The 18,498-nt window shown below is 41.2% G+C and overlaps 1 protein-coding gene across 1 annotated transcript in view; it reads left to right on the top strand.

The window, feature by feature from the left end:
* The window catches only part of LOC122816264 (arf-GAP with SH3 domain, ANK repeat and PH domain-containing protein 2-like), a 1,594,524-nt gene that overhangs the window by 610,382 nt on the left and 965,644 nt on the right, over positions 1-18,498 (top strand). Inside the window, exon 5 of the mRNA XM_044089001.1 lies at positions 17,925-17,974. Within this exon, the coding sequence (XP_043944936.1) occupies positions 17,925-17,974 (50 nt within the window). The remainder of the gene's footprint in view (positions 1-17,924; positions 17,975-18,498) is intronic.

Below are 18,498 nucleotides of genomic sequence, written 5' to 3'. Positions count from 1 at the left end.
GTCAGGGACTTGTTTCGTGCTTATTTTTCTAAAAATAAAAGTTGGTGTTGTGGAGGCTCGAACCATGAGTGCCTGCTCTTCAGCTGACGTCTCTACCGCTACGCTATTGCTTCTTGGCTTACTTTGCATATTTAGTTCTTATATGCTTTCCCACTGACTGCTAACTGTAGCTGCGCTACGGGCACGCCCGTGCAAACGAGCACACTCACGGGCAAACATCTTTACAATTTAAAAAAAATATGTAACGTGTTCATTTATATATTTTTTGTTTATAGTCTGTGGGGGCATGTGTTGTGTTGTGTTTATTCACATTTCCGTGAACTCTGTCGTGGGTGTTTACTTTGGGCACTTTTACTCTTCTGGGGGCGTGTCTGCTTGCAGGACTCGGCCTACGGACACGCCCCCTACTGTCTTACACGGACCGTGTTAGCCTTAGGTGTGATTCAGCATGCTCTCATGAATATGCAGATCATGCTGACATCACTCCGTTTAACTGCAGCCTCCGTCTAAGAGTTATAACTCTTTCACGGAGGCTTCGTGAATTCTGCCCATTAGTTTTGTCTTTTTAAAAAGAAATTGCGGCAGTGAGTCAAATTAGAAGAACTGTGGCTGAGTATCAGATGTTAATATATGAAAGTGGTTAGGTTCATTTGTTGATATACTTATTCGGGCATCAATCACAGTAATAAATTTGAAAAGTTAGAAACAGATGCATTATGGTGCTTACTCTTGAAACCTCCTACTTGCATCATCTTCAGCTTATGGAATGTAAACAGAGACCATTAGAACTTAGTGTGAGACATAGCTAAAGGTATCTTCAGTTGCTGTGCCCCATGGAAATGGTGTAATGTCTGGAACAAGTGACCGACACTCCCATACCATATCCAGAGAGAATTTTATACAGATTGATATAAAATGTTGGCATCTTGGCAGAGAGAGAGAAGGTGACGTTCTGTAGAGCAAGGTGGGTAACAGCAATGTAAGACATGCTCCAGATGCCCACATGTTTCTAGGGATGCTTTCGATAGGTGCAAACAGGATGGTGACTCTTCCAGTACTGGGCACTTTTACTTCACTTATGCACATGATGTCAAATATCATAAATGAAGAGAGAACTTACATGAGTGCTGTCCTATTCTGTTGTATTATGAGTCTACTAAGTAGGGCAGTGTCCCAAAATGGGTAGCATAATCCTACCTGTGATGATGCACTGGTTCATGCTTTAGAGGTACTGGTGCCTCCTCATGTCTAACCTCTGTCCAATAGTCCAGTCCTAACAACTAAGCCAACCTTGCTGATTTACTTACCTTTCAGTATCAGCACAGTATAACCTCTATCACAGTTCATCTGACACTTTTTTAATAACCATCAGAGTTTAACATGTATTTCTGTTTCTTTTATTCTGGATGCTATTTTATTCTATGCCTGCATTGTAATCCTCCACTTGTGTTTAGCTTACTTTTTTGTACTCTTATCCTTCAATGACCACCAAGCCTCTGCATTTCTCCCACTTAGCCAGATTGTTTCAAGAGGTGAGATTTATATAGCCCATTCACCCCACCTCTTAGAAATTGCCTGTAGAATTTTGCTTCAGTGAGTGTTCCACAGACTGCATTATGGCTGTTCATTTTATTTTCTTTCACATGTGTATGAATAATGGTATTAAGAAATATGCAGTCTATATTTTCCGTATTATTTTAAGAATTTGTATTTTTATGTGCAGGAAGACATATTGACGTAATGGATGACCTCTCTTTTATGGGACACAGCCACTTCATCAGTCTTGTAAAATTATATCACATACATGGTCGGCTCATTGTACTGAACTACTAGGCTGCAGCCCTCATAGAGTATTTTTAAATGGTTGGCGTTCCTGTTTTGGTACTCAGCATGTACAATATAAACATGGAGTCCTAATGTCTGTTAAAAAGGGGGGGGCTGCTTTTTACACATCTGACAGAATTGAGCTGAAATACATTAATGTGTCCATTATTTATCCATTTCGTTATTTATTCACTTGATCACAGTCTGATGTCAGAGATGCACAGTTATTAAAGTGACTTTAATTCACAAGTGCATGTGTGCGTGCATGTATGTATGCATGCATAATTGCAAGGGTGGGGGCTTTTACAGTATGCACTTGACAGCAGTAAGCTGAAATACATTACTGTGGCCAGAGTTTATACATTTATTCAATCATTTGATCAGACTGTGCTATCCGAGTTGTACATAGTCAATGTATTTGCTCAGCATGGAGGCAGTCAGTGGAGAAAACTGACTGACCTCCTGCTATTATTTGATCACAGTTAAACAGATCTAACTTGACATTAGTAGTGTGTATTTGAGTAAAACAAGTGAAATGTATAACTGTGGCTACTTTTTATTTGACTGCAATCTGATATCTTAGTATATATGGTCATTAAAGTAACTAGAATGAGAGAGATACAGAGGTAGTCTACAGATGAAAGCAACTCGTGCTACAGTTTTTATAACAAGTAAGGTACGTTGATGTGGCATTATATAGCCTCATCTCATTTCTGTTAGCGTCATGCATTCATTTGTTTTCTGTAAACCCTCTTGCTTTGAAGCCTTGAGCTTCAAGTCAACATAGGTATATATGCTATCTTAAAACTTTAGTACTATCGTATATTGCACAAATGGGTACATTATATTCCCTGACATTTTTCCTTTCTGCAGGTGTTTGTGTTGCAGTTTTAAATGCAATACTGACAGGCCTTCACAACATTCATTAGCCATATTAATTAAATTCTATAAAACCACAAAAGAAGAAGCGACCAGGAAATCTTCACCATTTATTAAAATACCCCTAGTAGCATAGCTGAATTATTACACGCTTATAAAGGCTTTTGCTTTCCCCTTTATAGCTGTTTCTGCAGACACCATTTACTGATGGAGAGTACTTAGGATATACATCCCCATTTCAGGGCTCTAAATGTATTTACATCATACACAGAAATACATGGTCTTTAATAAAGAGGCAAAACTTAGTTGTCATTACATCATCATGAGTGCTCCATGCTGCATAAGGATAGAACCCTGACTTTTACTCAAGTAACCTGAGATTAAACAGCAAGCCCAGCAGATGAGGAGCCAGCTGGGTGATTAGAAATGTAGTGATATTTTACAGGCTTATCTATCTTGGGAGGAGGGACCTTAAACATTTGACGATTGCCCCAGTGGTAATACCATGGATATTCATTCTAAACTCAGAAGGCATGCACTGACGGATATTGACCTTAATGACCTTATGTCATTGCAGGTCAGGAGTTGGGAGCAGGAAATGGGTAAGGTATAGAACAGAAAAAAAATATCCATATGCCCACACATATTATGTTGTACTGGGATACCTCCTTTCAGACAGTGTAAAAATATAGATTAGTTCCCAGCATTCAGGACTGACTCTTGCTGTCCTAGATCAAGGATAGGTACCATCGACAGCTGATTGCCTGCTATTCATGAGCAAAAAAAAAAAAAGGAAGTTTTTTTGTAGGACAGTATCAAAGATTTTGATTAAATCTAGGTAAGTGACAGCCATGCCAAAGAAAAACATTTGCCAATTCACATGATAGGCTGTTTTTACTAAAAATCCATGGATCATTTGCCATATGTATTTTGCATAAATGTCGGTCATTCTTTTTATTCTGCTGGCTTTCCTTTCTAACAAAAGTCATGTTCATATGCCTCTCCTCCTTCCCTGTTATCTTGGAGATGGACCATGTGTATCCTCCATTGTCAGGAACCCATCTCTAACAGCACAATGAAATGGAATCAGTAGTGGTTTTGCACTACTTTTAGTTTCCCTTTGGTATTTCAAGATGGACACACGCCATCAAATTCTTACTCACTTGAATTTTCTTTATTTGCTGTGGGAATGCTTTCCATTGCAAATGTTCTAGTTCCAGCCACCGCCAGGTATCGTAGTGCAGCCAACTGTTTTTTTTTTCCCTTAATCATTTTCTTCTTGACAAAATATCTTGTAATTAAAGAAAAATCTTGTTGCTCAGTTTAGTTATAAAATGCTTTGACTTTTTTTTTTTTTTTTTTTTTTGCAGTTACAGCACACCTGTTTTCTTAAGCTGCCTTAAGCTTATGCTGGTCTTTACTCTCCTTCCTTATGCATGCCTTTCATCTACCATTCTTTACACCATTTACTTTCACATCATTTATTTACACTTTTGACTGTACTACTTTTATTCGCCTTACTTTTTCCAGTTTGTTTAAAGCATCCTTAATAATCTCAGGTCTTCAAATGTTCTGTAGTTTTCCTTAGAATTTCCTGAATTGTTTGTATGTTTCTGTCAGGCATTGTATTACATGATGTATCATACATCTGGGTGGCCTTGGATACCAGGAATAGCTCAGCCTGCTCTTACATTTATCTTTCGTGAATTTCACTGACACATTCAGAATTTTCTTTTCATTTTTAAACACCATCATTATTAGGTATTAACAACAGTAGGTACCATGACAACGGTTGTATTTTCACCTTGTAGATATTACAATGAACTATTTCATTTTTTTGTTAAGCTCCTGCAAAGTAACACGACATTGCATTTTTATTTTTGTCATCACAAGTCAAAGTATGCATTTTAGCATATGCAGTTTCTTATATCGTTAGGTTTCCAATTTTTCTGTTCTCCCCCAAGTAGACAAACAACCAGTAGTGGTGGTTTCACTATCCACTAATTTAAGATCTCCTGTTTAAGGAGTTTTTTTTACCATTTGCGTGCTGACTGTGTTACCTTGGCTGTCACATTCAGATACAGAATTTCCATTTACTAACAGTGGACTCCATGTCCTGATTCCTTATCTCCCTTCCAGATTACTGCTTCTTCTCTTTTCTGTTATCTCTACCCCCTGCTGAACTCCAATTTTCCTCTGGCCTGGAAGATGACATCATCACTCAGTGCAGATTATTCTTTTTTTGTATTTCCTGGCTATGTAATCAGATTGTTATTGAAGATTAATGTGCATTAACATATTTAATACAGCTTCTGTTTTTTTGTTTCAATCTTTGCCCCAACTGCCTGTCTTTCATCAGCTGTCTTCACAGTTAGTCGTCCCATTTGTTCTCCATCACAGTTCTGCAAGGGTCAGCCAGGAAGGACTGTCATTCAGACAGTCTTTAGATGTAGTTAAAGGTTGTCTACATTTTGGTTCCCAACATCCCTATTGTACCCACTTTGAGCTATGAGGAAGAGTATGCAGTGAAATGGCAACTTGAGACCATACTCTCACTTTTATAAGGGGTGTATTTGCCAAGCATTCCTGCTCAATTTTCTGAGACATGTGCATTGAGCTTTTTGGTCTCCAACAGGAAGTTACACCACCCAGTATGCCCTCAGGTGTGTGCAGCCCTCCCCTCTGGAGAGGAGAGGCCACACCCCTTCATTCCTGTCTCTCCCTGCCTTGCTGCTGCATTGCCGGGAACCCTGTTTGCATGCATTGCATTGGGAACCTGTCCCCTGCTGCACATAGCCAGGTGAATATTTAGTAGAAGCCTGCCATAGCTATACTTTCAGTATACGCTGAACAGTATTTGAGTAGTCCTTTAAATGGCATGTTTTCAAAAGACATAGAAGACAGATTTCAGAGTCATAATCTCTTGGGGCCAATGGCAGATTATACTAGGGTGATTTGGGTGGCCATCTGGGGCCCATCTCAACAAGGCTTCAGGTCATTACATTTATATGGAATAAATGGGTGGTGCAGTGGTGCAGCGGTTAATATTGTTTCCTCAAAGCAAGAAGTTTTCCGGTTCAGTTCTCAGCTCTGGTGCCTTCTATGCAGAGTCTGCATGTCCTCTCTGCATTTGCTTGGGATTCCTCCAGATACACTGGTTTCCTCCCACAATCCAGAGATGCATCTGGAGCATTTCTCCCCAGGCCTCCTCTGAAAATAGGCTCTGTCCTAGTTGGACTTTCTCTGTCAGTAAAGGTTAAATAAATTTCTTATGTTTGTCGCTTCTAGCTCATTTTAGTTAGCTTATGTGCTGAATGTAACTGTTGCTAACTTTCCAGTGATTTACTTTTTAATTTATTTTTTAAAATTGTTTGATTCACAGTGAGTCGGGTGTCTTGACTCATTTCTTTGCACATAGGCAGTATATGTCCATGACCCTGAGCCTTTGGAAGAAGGTGAGATTGACGTGTTTGTGTAGCGAAGGTTGAGTGATGGTGACAAAGGTGTTAAGTTTGGATGCAAGCAAGTGAACGTACATCACAGAATATCTCTGTTAGGCTGTATTTTGGTCCACTCCAAGCTTTTTACAGTGTATTGTTGAGGATTGCAGTCACTATTGAACATGCATCTTTGTCCCTGATTCTTGTACGAAGAGGTTGAGAGTTTTTTTTCTTTTTTTTTATTTAAATCAGTGTAATGGGGTGTATCACAGTAAAGTGGCTTTAGCTGCCAAGTGGAGAGGTTTTGGGGGGCTGTTTGTAGATGAGGATAACTTATGTTTCCTTAATCATTTGGCTTTGTTAGGATTACTAGGGCGCATTTATGTGAAATTAAGTTGGAATACTTTGACGAATGTGTGTGAAACAGTGAAATTATGTAGATGTCCTTCCATATCACTGTTGCAGTGTTCATAACTGAAGGGATCTCCTGCCAAGGGTAGCCCAACATCAGGCCAGTATACCAAAGCCCTTAGTAGGCAACATATGTCACACATACACTCCCCATACAAGGCACAGGGTGTAAAGCTGGCATAAAGATGCATGCACTCAGAAATTGTTTGCTGCCTGTCTGAACGCCCTCACTGAACATCAGTCTGAATGCCTTTCTGCTATGCCGGTTACCAAGCTGTGTTTCAGATAAGTGCCCCATTGGAGTTTCTCCTCATCTTTTTATTTTTGTGCTGATTGGGTTCATGTCATCCAAAAATGGAAAATGTCAATGTGGGAGGCAGATTGCCCATAAAGACTGTCACGACCAGTGTCTCTTCTGTTTGGGTATTTCCTGTGACCATACACAGTGTTCTGTCTGCCAGGCTTTTGCCCCCCAAGACCCTACATAGTCATCTCTCCTCTTTTAACTATTTATCTTGAAAACCAGTGTCTTATGTTGTTGGCTGAAGGTGCTGTTGCAAAGCCTTCCCATCCTGAGGGTCAGCCGTCTGCCAAGAAAGTGAGGTCTGATATGGCTGCTGTCCAGCCTCCCCGTGGACATCTATACCGAGGCTAGTGAAAGCCCAGAAGATAGTCTGATGGCAGCTTTGGATTCCTGCACCATGACCCTGTTGGAGGCCAGCATGGATCCAACTCCTTGCATATCCTCTGAGGCTTTACAAACATCTGCTTCAGAAGTTGAGGGGGAACCTCTGCTGATTATATTTGAGGGACCAAGGGTATTACATAGATCTTGGTTATGCAGGAGATCCCTACTACACTTGCTGAAGGTCCCCATGGGGTCTTACCCTCTGAAGGTGTTTCGTGCAGACATCCCGCAGAAAAAGAAGTAGAAAACCAAACCTATTTCTCCTGTAGTTAAGGATCCCTGGCATGAATGGCAGGACTTTAGTCGGGGTGTTTAATGGCTTTAATGACTCTTCACGGGGTGTCTGTACCTGCCCCTCCCTGCTCTTGAACTCTTCAGATGAGAATCAGGATCCTGGGGAGGAGTCCCTGGCTTACTATTCTCAAATCCCTTCCCCTTTGGACTTATCCCCAAATCAGTCTTTTCATCTGCTTTCCTTTTTTTTCTTTCTCCACAGTCTGCCACTGAGAAAGTTCTTCGCAGGCTGGATTTGCATAGACAGCTCAGATATTATTTGCATAAAATTAGTTACTCTCAAATCTGAGCAGCTTTTTGTTTCCTTTCATCCCAGGTCTTTGGGTTTAGCTGTTTCTAAGCAGCCATTTTCTTCCTGGATTTTAAACGCCATTTCTTTTTGTTATTCTTTTTACAGTAAGCATATTTTCTTCATCAGTAAAGGCTGTAACAGGGCTGTTGCTTCTCTGGTGCTATTTTTCAAGGGAACTGAGTCTGTTAGTTGGTCTTCTGTCCTTACTTGCACTAAGCATTGCAAGTTGGATGTTCTTTCCAGGGCTAGAGCTAGCTTTGCCAAGGATATCTTGCATGGATTTCTGGAGGGGCTCTTCCATGCCATCCTCCTCCCCGGTTTCCTCTTGAGCTTTTGTACAGTCGCTTCAGTTATGAGTACTGCAACAGTGATATAGAAGGACGTAGTCTAGTTATGTAAAATGTCACTATAACAGTAGTTGTCCTTCTCCTTACGTTTGCATTATTTGCTGCCTCCCTCCTGCCCCCCTGTACTCTAGCCTGTTCCTTCTTTCTTTTCTCCTTCTGAATGCACATATCCTTTCTTGTCTGTAGGGACTTCTGTTCCTCCTGGGGCTTTTTCAATTCTGAGTGTGTGTCTCTGTATGTCACCCTTATACCCTATGCCTTGCACAGGGAGCATGTGTGTGATGTACGGCACTTATACATACTAAAGGCTTTGATATTGGGCTATCCTTGGCAGGAGATCCCTTCAGTTACAAGTACTTACTGTTATGGTAAGATTTTACACAACTGTACTTACTCAACTTTCCCTGACTTCACAGAATGCTGCTGATGTTGTGCCTCTTATTTTTGGCTTGTTTCACACAAAATTTGTGGCTTTCCAGCAAATATCTGATTGCAGTTGTGTGGCAGCCATTTGAATTTCAGACTTCATATCCTTAATAATGCATTCTAATGCAAAAGCCATTATTGTAGCATTTTTTTTTAAGTGTAGAAGAGCAATATTTAAAATATCCTTGATTTTAGATGTTTGCCTCTTTTTTTTGGTTTGTCTTTAATTGTTACACTAAGAGGTTGAGATGTATTTTCCTTTTTCCTATCACAGTCACTTCAGCAAAGTGGCTATAACTGCTGAGTGGAGACTGTTTACCTGGCTTTGCAGGGCTAATGTGCTTTTTTCATTTGTGACTAGTTGGAACATAATTAACTATCCCCGATTTTGCAGAATTCTCATGATTTTTGCATCTTGTTTCTGCTTTTTTCATCATAGTTTGAGTTTTTTTTGTAGCAAATTATTAATAACTGCAGTCACAAAGAAGAACAGATGTTTGCCTTTCAGACTTCATATACTCAGAAAATCCACGATAATCCTAAAGCCATTATTCTAATAACTGTTTAAGTATATAAGAGCAATATCAAATCTGTCCCTGATTTTTGAGGCTTAATCCCTCTTTATGTTTTGAAGTTCCTGATTCTTGTGCGAAGTGGTTGCCCGGTGTGTTTTTTTTTTTTTTGCAATCAGGTGAGTTGCGCACGCATTAAAGAGGCTATAACTGCTAAATAACTGTTGGGGTCTGTCTCTAGATGAGTGCCTTACCCACCTGTTTGTTCATTTAAACCATCTGGATTTGGACTGGTGTAAATTTGTATAAAATAAGTTGGCATAATTGCGCTACTTGGTGTGTTTGTGTGGAAACAAATTTGAAATATATTAACTGTGTTCACATTAGGCATTGGGGGTATAATCAATGGCTGATCCAGCTGCCCTGATCAATTTAAGCAGTCCTTTGTCTTTGTAAAGCTGCTGTGCATTTGTGTGATGCAACTTGGGAGTTACTTTACTGTGGTCACAGTCAGACAGAAGATTACGACAGAGTTTCTGATCAAAACAAACATGTACTCGAGACACGGATGTCAAGAAGTTTGCGTCCACCTTGAGAACAGATAGTAAGAGAGATAGTTGGTGAGACCCACTGATAATTCTTTGTAGTGCATTGAGCAGTATCTGCTCACTGTGCTACCAATTACAGAAAAAAGTGTAGGCACTTGAAGTGTTTTATTGACTTTCAAAGCTTTCCAAAGTCAAGACATTTAGTGCTGTCAGACAGATGGCAGGTAGGAGTTGAGTTTTCCTCTGAAGAATAATCAGTCTTAAATGCTGTTACTTTGTTCTGCCACATGTTTTGTGTGTTATGGAGTGAATTATCTAACCGCTCACAAAGATTATTTATCTTCTACTTCTGTTCTTTGCTGGCCAGTGATGTCTGCTGTTAATCCCTAGTGCGAGAACAGATTTTAACAGAATTTAGGGGTACATAGAGCTCATTAAGCATTCTTCACTCATCGGAAAGGTGCTTAACAAGATTGTATTTTCCCAATTTTTGAAGTGTAAACCAGACAACTACATTTGATGTGTATACACTGTGAAGTGGCTGTAGCTGATGGGTACAGACATTTGTAACAGTAGTTTGAATGGTCTTATGGTTTACAACAGTCATGATGGTGAATGCAGAAGAGCGTGTGTATTTATATGTGATCTAAAAAAAGTGTGTGGGGGGGCCCATGATTTAAAAACTGCGCAGGGCCCATGGTATACTTAATCTGCTGCCTCTTGGAGCTGAAGAAAGTTTACGTGCGTGTATCTGGGTGGGCACACATTTTTTGGAACACTACATATTTTTAATTCTTTAATGCAACTTCTGCTCCCTGCTGGCCAAATAAAACTTGCTGTTTTGAGCAAAACTGATTATAATCTCCTGTGATAGTAAACTTTGGTTCTAGTGAGAAAATAAAGGAGACTAACGTAAAATTTCATGAGTACCAAAGGTAGCGGAATAAGCTTGTTAAGCAAAAATATGGAAAATGTGAAGTTCATAATCATTGGCACATTTCTAAAACAGGAGAATTTGTTTTTTATGGTGAGGAGAATATGGGGCTTGACTTGGGCCAAGGGAGCTCTTCTGTCTTTCCTTCTTAGAAAAGGCGAGAAACAGGAATGGGATCTAATAACATACAGCCAACTACTGATGGGCTTGCATTTGACTAGAAAGGGGAGGGGGTATGATCCACTAATGATGGGAAGTTAATGTAATTTTGGTATGAAAAATGTAAAAATCGTTTAACATAATGATTTTTGGAAATTAAAATATTTGTGGTTTGTAATGTATGGCTTCCTGGAGGGAATGGACTAGAAAGGTGTAGCTAAATACACTCAGACTCCGATAGAATAGATAGTCTTCTGCCTTTTTTTTTTTTTTTGCAACGTATTTATAACTGAAGCAGTTTTAATAACAAAGTCCTGTCTGCATGTTCACATAAGTCAGAATATATATTATTGTACTTCAGGGTAATACACAAATACCAGCATGTATAATAGGGTAAAAGGACTCAAAAGTGAGTAAAGCAGACTCTTTGTGCCTTGGGCTAAAATGGTCATTTAAAAACTGGACTGGAATTAAAAACCTCCTTTGGTGAAATGATCAAGGTAGTATAGTAAAAGGATAAATATAGTTAGATATCACTGGGTGAATTTCTGTTTCTGCAAGGCGCAGCAGCTTTTGAGGTGATTTTGTACTATTGATGTGTTGAAGGGCTTTGCCCCATGCTGAAAATATATTTCAGCTTCTTTATAAGTAGAATCTTTTCAGGTCAACGAACAAATGTCCTAGATCCCCCTAGATTAGTGTTCACTGTTAGCATAACGTGCTCACAATTATTTAACTTAAATAATGAAAACATGTTAAACTGAATTTTAAAATGTGACTGCCTCATTACAGTAACTACCTCCTTATAAATCTATGCATTGAATTGTCAGAGTGGGCCTGAAGTGTTACTTCATAGGTTCATAGAGTAGTACTAGGCTAAGTGCCCTTGTGGGCCATTTTAAGTCTAGCGAATTAACCTGTGTGAGAATCAAACCCTGCACTTTGACTGTAAGACAAATATGTTCACCATTATGCTGCCCTCTGTTACTGGCCTGCTGTACAGTTTTCCCTTTCATAGGTGAGTATTCACTAGGTGGAAGTAGGCAGATGTGTGAACACTACTTAGAACCTGGAGACTGCAGGAATCATGGAGAATTTGTGTTACTCTGAGGCATTCTTTGAAAGGAACTGTTGCTCACGGATATTGTTTTCTGCATCTTCCTGTATTCACTTCAGTGTATTTTAAGTGAATTATATACAGGCTAATCTCTGGATACAGATACCTTCTTGACATCATTTGCAATTTCAGCAGTTGATGCTTGTATTTTAACCAAGATTAGACTTAGGTTGGCTGTCATCTAATAATTACAGCATGAGGGAAGCATGAAACTGTAACTAACTGGTTACCACTTCAACTTTTAGTCGTCATTCTTTTCTGCAAGACAAAGAATAACGAAACAAAGCATTCTGAATCATCCCCAATTTTCATCGTGCATACAGCTGCAGTCATAACAGATGGGTTCTCCTGCCGTCAGGCGGGTCCTCGGTCGGCCGAATTCCAAAGTCTAGGTCCAGCGTCGGTTGTCGTCGCTTCTTCCCTGACGTCAGTGCGACAGGGGTATAAAAGAACCAGCCAACGACATTTTCTTCAGTCTTTCTTGCCGCGCGGTGCCCGAAGCAGAAGCAGTTCGCAAGTGTCGGTCGGCCAACTCCTGAGATTACGAAAATTTGGAAACCGAAGTCTTCTTAAAAGCTAAGTACCCCGTTGGGGAAACTTTTCTTGCCTCAGACCGATGTCAGACAAAGTTAATAATTGTATTTCTTGTGGGAAGCAAATACCGCATAAGGATTTCCATTCCCTCTGTATACCTTGTTTGGGCCCAGACCACGACGTCTCGGTCTGTCGTTTTTGTGCTACATTCAACAAACGCACTATTAAGCGTCGGGCTGAGTTCGCCCAGCATTATTTTGGGAAAGCATTTAACTATACTATGTCGTCGGATATTCCGACTCCGGTTTTGTCTAAAAAACGCAAAGACAAGGACCGACACATGAGGTCCGCGGCCTCTACCGACACCATGCCAAAGCCGACTACACGTGATCCGGTTCTCAGCGAGGCGCCTACGCAGCCCCTGACTACCGACGACACTTCTTTGACGGTGTCTCCTGTGCCCGAGGTCGCAGGCTCCTCGGCCCACACCCGTACTACAGATACCGAAGCCACTCCTGGCGTTGAAACTCAGAATGTGGACAGGTCCACCTCCACTCAAGGTGTTTTCAGACCTTCCTCTTCTTTCTCCATCAAGGCTTTCACAGTCTAAAGCAATCTTGCATTCTAAGAGACCTACTACACAGGGCCCATCTCCAGGCCCCATGCCTAAGAAACAGATGCTTAAAATGGCTGAAGATTTAATTACTCTTATCAGAGGTTCTGAGCCCCCTCCGGACAAAAGGCCCAGAGTGGAGGAAGATTCCCCCTCCTCTGATCAGGGCTGCATTATTTCGGGACACTCTGATGATCAGGAACATTCTTACTGTCCTTTTGAAGACTCTGATGCAGAGGAGTCCATCCCTTCTGTCTCACCTCCAGAGGATTATTCATTTGGGGAAACTTTGCATACCTTAAGGGAACACTTCCACTGGGAAGGCCAAGATTATTCAGATTCAAAGAAAAGGCTCAGGGAATTTCTCTTGCTACCTCAGCACAGGCCTTTGGCTATACCTCCTGTCTTGGACATCCTAGATGATGTTTACTCGGAGGCTTGCCTTAACCCGGACTCTCTACCCCCAGCTCCAGTTAAGCCAGACAGGTACTACAGGGTTCCTGACTCACACCAATTTCTATACAAAAGCCATGCTGCTGACCCAGAAACCATCTCACAGGGCCCCAAGGGAGTTAAGGCCTCCATTGCTAAAAATCCATTACCTTCCGAGAGACTCCAGATCCTTAGAAAGGTGGGGAAAAAAGGTATATACCTCGGCTACCTTATCCATGAGGGCCTTAAACTGTCAGTTTCATATGCTAAAATACCAACAGTTTGTTATCACAATTGAAAAGTAAAATGTCACACCCTGAACAACCAGACTTGAAGGAGTTGCAGGATTTGATGCATAGTGCAGAACAAGTGGGTAAGCATACCTTGCAATGTGGTTTTGATGCTCTAGAGGCCTCATGTAGAGCTGCTGTTACAGGATCAGTCATACGTAGACATGCCTGGCTTAAGGAACAAACCTTGCCTGGTCATGTCAAGGCTAAACTACTAGATGCCCCTCTACAAAAGGATGTATTATTTGGTGCTAATGCTGAGGAGGTATTAAGGAAAATGGAGGAAAAGGCTAAATCAATGCAAACTGTGAAAGAATTTCTACAGGTACAACCCCCACGTTTCAGTAGAAATTGGCCTTCCAAAAATTGGTCCTTTCCAGCCACGGACAGACCCCAGAGAGGTAGATACAGGCGCCCAAGGGGCAGAGGACAATCCCAAGGATCGTTTAGAGGCAGACAATGGCAAGCTCCTACACAAAGAGGTGGTGAGGATACCTCACAATCATTCAGAAAGCAAGCCCAATGACTTTCCCCTTTGCATGCCAAGCAGGATTCAAATGGCAGCACCCTTAGGAGGAAAACTGGCATTATTTTCAAAAAATTGGCATATTGTCACAAAGGACAAATGGATCCTGGACATTATAAACAGAGGCTACAGATTCTATTTTCACACCCTTTCAAAAATTAGAGGCATGCCAAATCTGCCACACAATCAAAGGGCAGAGGCACAAAAACAAATTACAGATCTTATAGACATGAAAGCTATTCAAGAGGTACCTACGCATGAACAAGGTCAAGGTTTTTATTCCAAACTATTCCTGGTACCAAGGAAGGGAAAAGATTGCAGACCTATATTGGACCTATCCATCCTAAACACTTTTTTAATCGTACCAAAATTCAAGATGCTCACATTACAGCAGCTTCTTTCCATTCTGGGCAAGGAGTCTTGGCTGGTAACATTGGACCTCAAGGAGGCATACCTGCATGTCCCAATCAGACAAAATTGCAGAAGATACCTCAGATTTCTTGCAGGTTCAACCCATTATCAATTCTCTGCATTGCCCTTTGGCTTATCTACTGCGCCCAGAGTATTCACGAAATACCTGGCATCAGTAATTGCCTACTGCAGACTTCAAGGGATACAGATATACCCATATTTGGACGACTGCCTGATCCAAGCGGAAAGCAAGCACATTCTTCTGAAACATCTGGCTTTTGTGATAAGGTTGTTGAATTCTCTGGGATACACAGTCAACAAAAATAAATCAAGACTAATACCCTCTCAGAAAATAATTTCCCTGGGTGCCAACTTGGACACAAACACCCAGATGGCCTACCTCACGCCAGAGAAGCAGGGGCAACTAACTCAATACTTCAAAGAACTAGCAAATTACAACAGGCTGACTGCAAGGAAAATCCTGCAGGCTCTGGGATTCATGGCATCTTGCATCTTACTAATCCCATGTGCAAAGCTGCATATGAAGAAACTTCAGTGGTACCTGAAAAACCTATGGTCTCAACACAGCCACAGTTTGGAAACAATAATACCACTAATTCCATGTCTACAAAAGGAATTTCTGTGGTGGGCTCAAGCATGCCAAACAAACACAGGTCTCCCATTCAGCAAGCCTCAAACAAATCAAGTCATCACAACAGACGCCTCGGACTACGCCTGGGGGGGCGCACATGGCAGATCGGTGCATTCAGGGCAAATGGTCCCAAAAAGAAAAGCACCTTCACATCAATCAAAAGGAAATGCTAGCAGTAACAAATGCTATTACAGCTTTCAAAGACCTTCTGCATCCAGATCAACTATTGATAAGGACAGACAACACCACAGTAATGTGGTACATAAACAGGGAGGAACCCATTCATACCACCTGTGCAGGCTGACCATGTCACTTTGGAACATGGCCCTGGAATTACAAATCGAACTTCAAGCACAGTACTTGCCAGGCAAGGAAAACACGCTGGCAGACAATCTAAGCAGGAATATGACAGATCCACACGAATGGAGGTTGCATCCAAAAATTTTTACAGAAATAATCCAAGCATGGGGAAGGCCAGACATAGATCTCTTTGCCTCCCACAAAAATCACCAATTGACAAAATTCTGCTCAAGGATTTTCCATCCAAAGGCCTGGAGAGTGGACGCTCTCTCTTTCAGTTGGACAGCAATGACAGTTTATGCCTTCCCACCTCTTCCTCTGCTGCCCAAAGTTCTATTGAAAACCAGAACAGACAGACCAAAGATGATTCTCATTGCTCCAGACTGGCCAAGACAACACTGGTACCCACTCCTGAGGAGCCTGACGCATTCCCCACCATGGCCCCTGCCTCTAATACCTATTCTCCTGACTCAGCACAGCTTCAAAACTCTTCACAGCCAGCTAAAAACTCTCAATCTAACCGCATGGAAGATTCCTTAGCATCACAACAGATACTCTCCAAGGAGGTGCAGGATGTTATTTTGGGGGCTAGAAGGCCATCAACTAGAAAAGCTTACTCCGCAAAATGGAAACGGTTTTGTGTCTGGAATGAGAAAAAGGGTCAGGATCCTGGAAAACTGAATTTACCTCAAATACTACAGTATCTAGCTGAGCTGCTAAGCAGTGGACTTTCATTCTCCTCCATCAAAATCCATGCCTCAGCCATTTCTGCAGAATACAACACTGATCCACCCTTATTCTCTCACCCTCTCTTAAGACAGTTCCTCAGAGGGGCTAAGAATCTAAGACCCCCAAGGAAACAACCAATACCTGCTTGGGATCTCAACTTCATTCTGGAAAAACTGACCTTGCCTCCCTTTGAGCCAGCTACCTCATCAGATTTGCAATATTTATCCTGGAAAACAGCTTTCCTTCTGGCTATTACCTCAGCTCGTAGAGTTTCAGAACTACAAGCTCTCATAGCTGTGCAGCCTTTTATAATCTTCCATCAGGACAGAGTTTCCTTACGAACCAACCCGTCCTTTATGCCTAAAGTGGTATCCAGGGTAGCTTTGAATCAGGCCATACACTTACCTACCTTTTATCCTAACCCTCAAAACAAAGGGGAAAGATTACTACATTCCTTGGACATCCACAGACAACTGTGTTATTTGGACAGAACAAAGCCTTTCAGAAAATCAGAACAGCCCTTTGTGTCCTATGCTGTAGGAGCTCAAGGAAAGCCAATTTCCAAACAATCTCAAAATGGATAGCCCACTGCATACGCTTTTGCTATTCTTTTCATGGCAAAACTGTACCTACAGGCATCAGATCTCACTCCACAAGGGCCACAGCTACCTCCGCAGCTTTCCTCAGAGGTGTTCCTACCAAAGATATTTTGGAAGCAGCCACTTGGAGTTCTGTGCATACCTTCTCTAAGCACTACCACCTACCATTATACTCCAAAACTAGAGCAGGCTTTGCCACTGCAGTCTTGCAGGGCATCCTGGCTCCTCCTAGTTCCACCTAGTGCCTACCACCCCTTTCTTAGCTTTGGGATTCTACCCATCTATTATGACTGCAGCTGTATGCACGATGAACATAGTACAGTTTTGTACCTACCATAAATGTAGATGTTAGAGTGCTAATACAGCTGCACTCCAGGTTTCCCTCCCTCCTTCCCCTCTTGGGACAGGCCTATTGGCAAACACCTCCACATACATCCTGATTGGGGTATTCTTTTATGGTGTATTTGCTTGCAACTACTGTATTTTGATTATATTGCATTGCTTTATTATATAAATTTATGTATTGCCTTCCTTCTGGGGGCACCTGACATCTGGGGCAAGAAAAACTGAAGAAAATGGCGTCGGCTGTTTCTTTTATATACCCCTGTCGCACTGACGTCAGGGAAGAAGCGACGACAACCGACGCTGGACCTAGACTTTGGAATTCGGCCGACCGAGGACCCGCCTGACGGCAGGAGAACCCATCTGTTATGACTGCAGCTGTATTAGCACTCGAACATCTACATTTATGGTAGGTACAAAACTGTACTGTCTTAACATATTAATAATCGTATCTAAAATTGGTGGCTTGTGGCCAGTACTAATTTTCTTTAGTTCGATAAAGGTAGCTTCATGATGTATGGTTTCATTGAAGAGTACCCCCAGTATTTGTTTGTTTACGTTTATAAATGTTTTTAGTTTACTCTGTTTAATAGTGTGCACTGTTCTGTTTTTTGTTTCTCTGCAGGATCTGAAAAGGCCATTTGATAAAGCATGGAAGGACTATGAAAGTAAATTGTGAGTTTTTCATGTCTTATAATCTTTATCTGGAAAGTTAGTGAGTTTAGTTGTATAAAAAAAAAAAAAAAAAAAAAAGATATGTATAGTGTATGTGTAGACTGGATTCATGAATGCCTACACTAAGTGTAAATGATCTGCATTCAAGAACATCCCTACCACATTTTTGTACTGTAGTCTGCACATTGTGGTAACCTTTATGAATCCCCTCAATATTTTAGGTTGCAAGAAAATCAGTAGGAAAACTAAAATTAGAAGGAAGAAGGTGGGGGGAGGTATGCTTGTGTTGTCTTTTCACTCAGAATGGTATACACATAGTGTTAGGTGTTAATGAATCTGGCCTTTTGTCGTTGTGAAAAGGCAGGCAGTGGCAACTTAACATATTGTATAAAACCTTTCCCCATGAGGTTTGAGTAAGCTTTTAAGCATGCTAGAAAAGTTTTCAAAACCATGCAGACACGGTATGTATAGCTGCTTGAAGTAGTGTGCGTTTTGTCTTGTCACCAGCAACACTCCACGGTTTA

This window comes from Protopterus annectens, chromosome 12.part0, assembly GCF_019279795.1.
Source record: "Protopterus annectens isolate FY-2018-M chromosome 12.part0, PAN1.0, whole genome shotgun sequence".
In the NCBI taxonomy this organism is placed as follows: Eukaryota; Metazoa; Chordata; order Ceratodontiformes; family Protopteridae; genus Protopterus; species Protopterus annectens.
The sequence above is the reverse complement of the archived record's forward strand: the minus strand, read 5'-3'. Positions and strand labels throughout refer to the sequence as shown.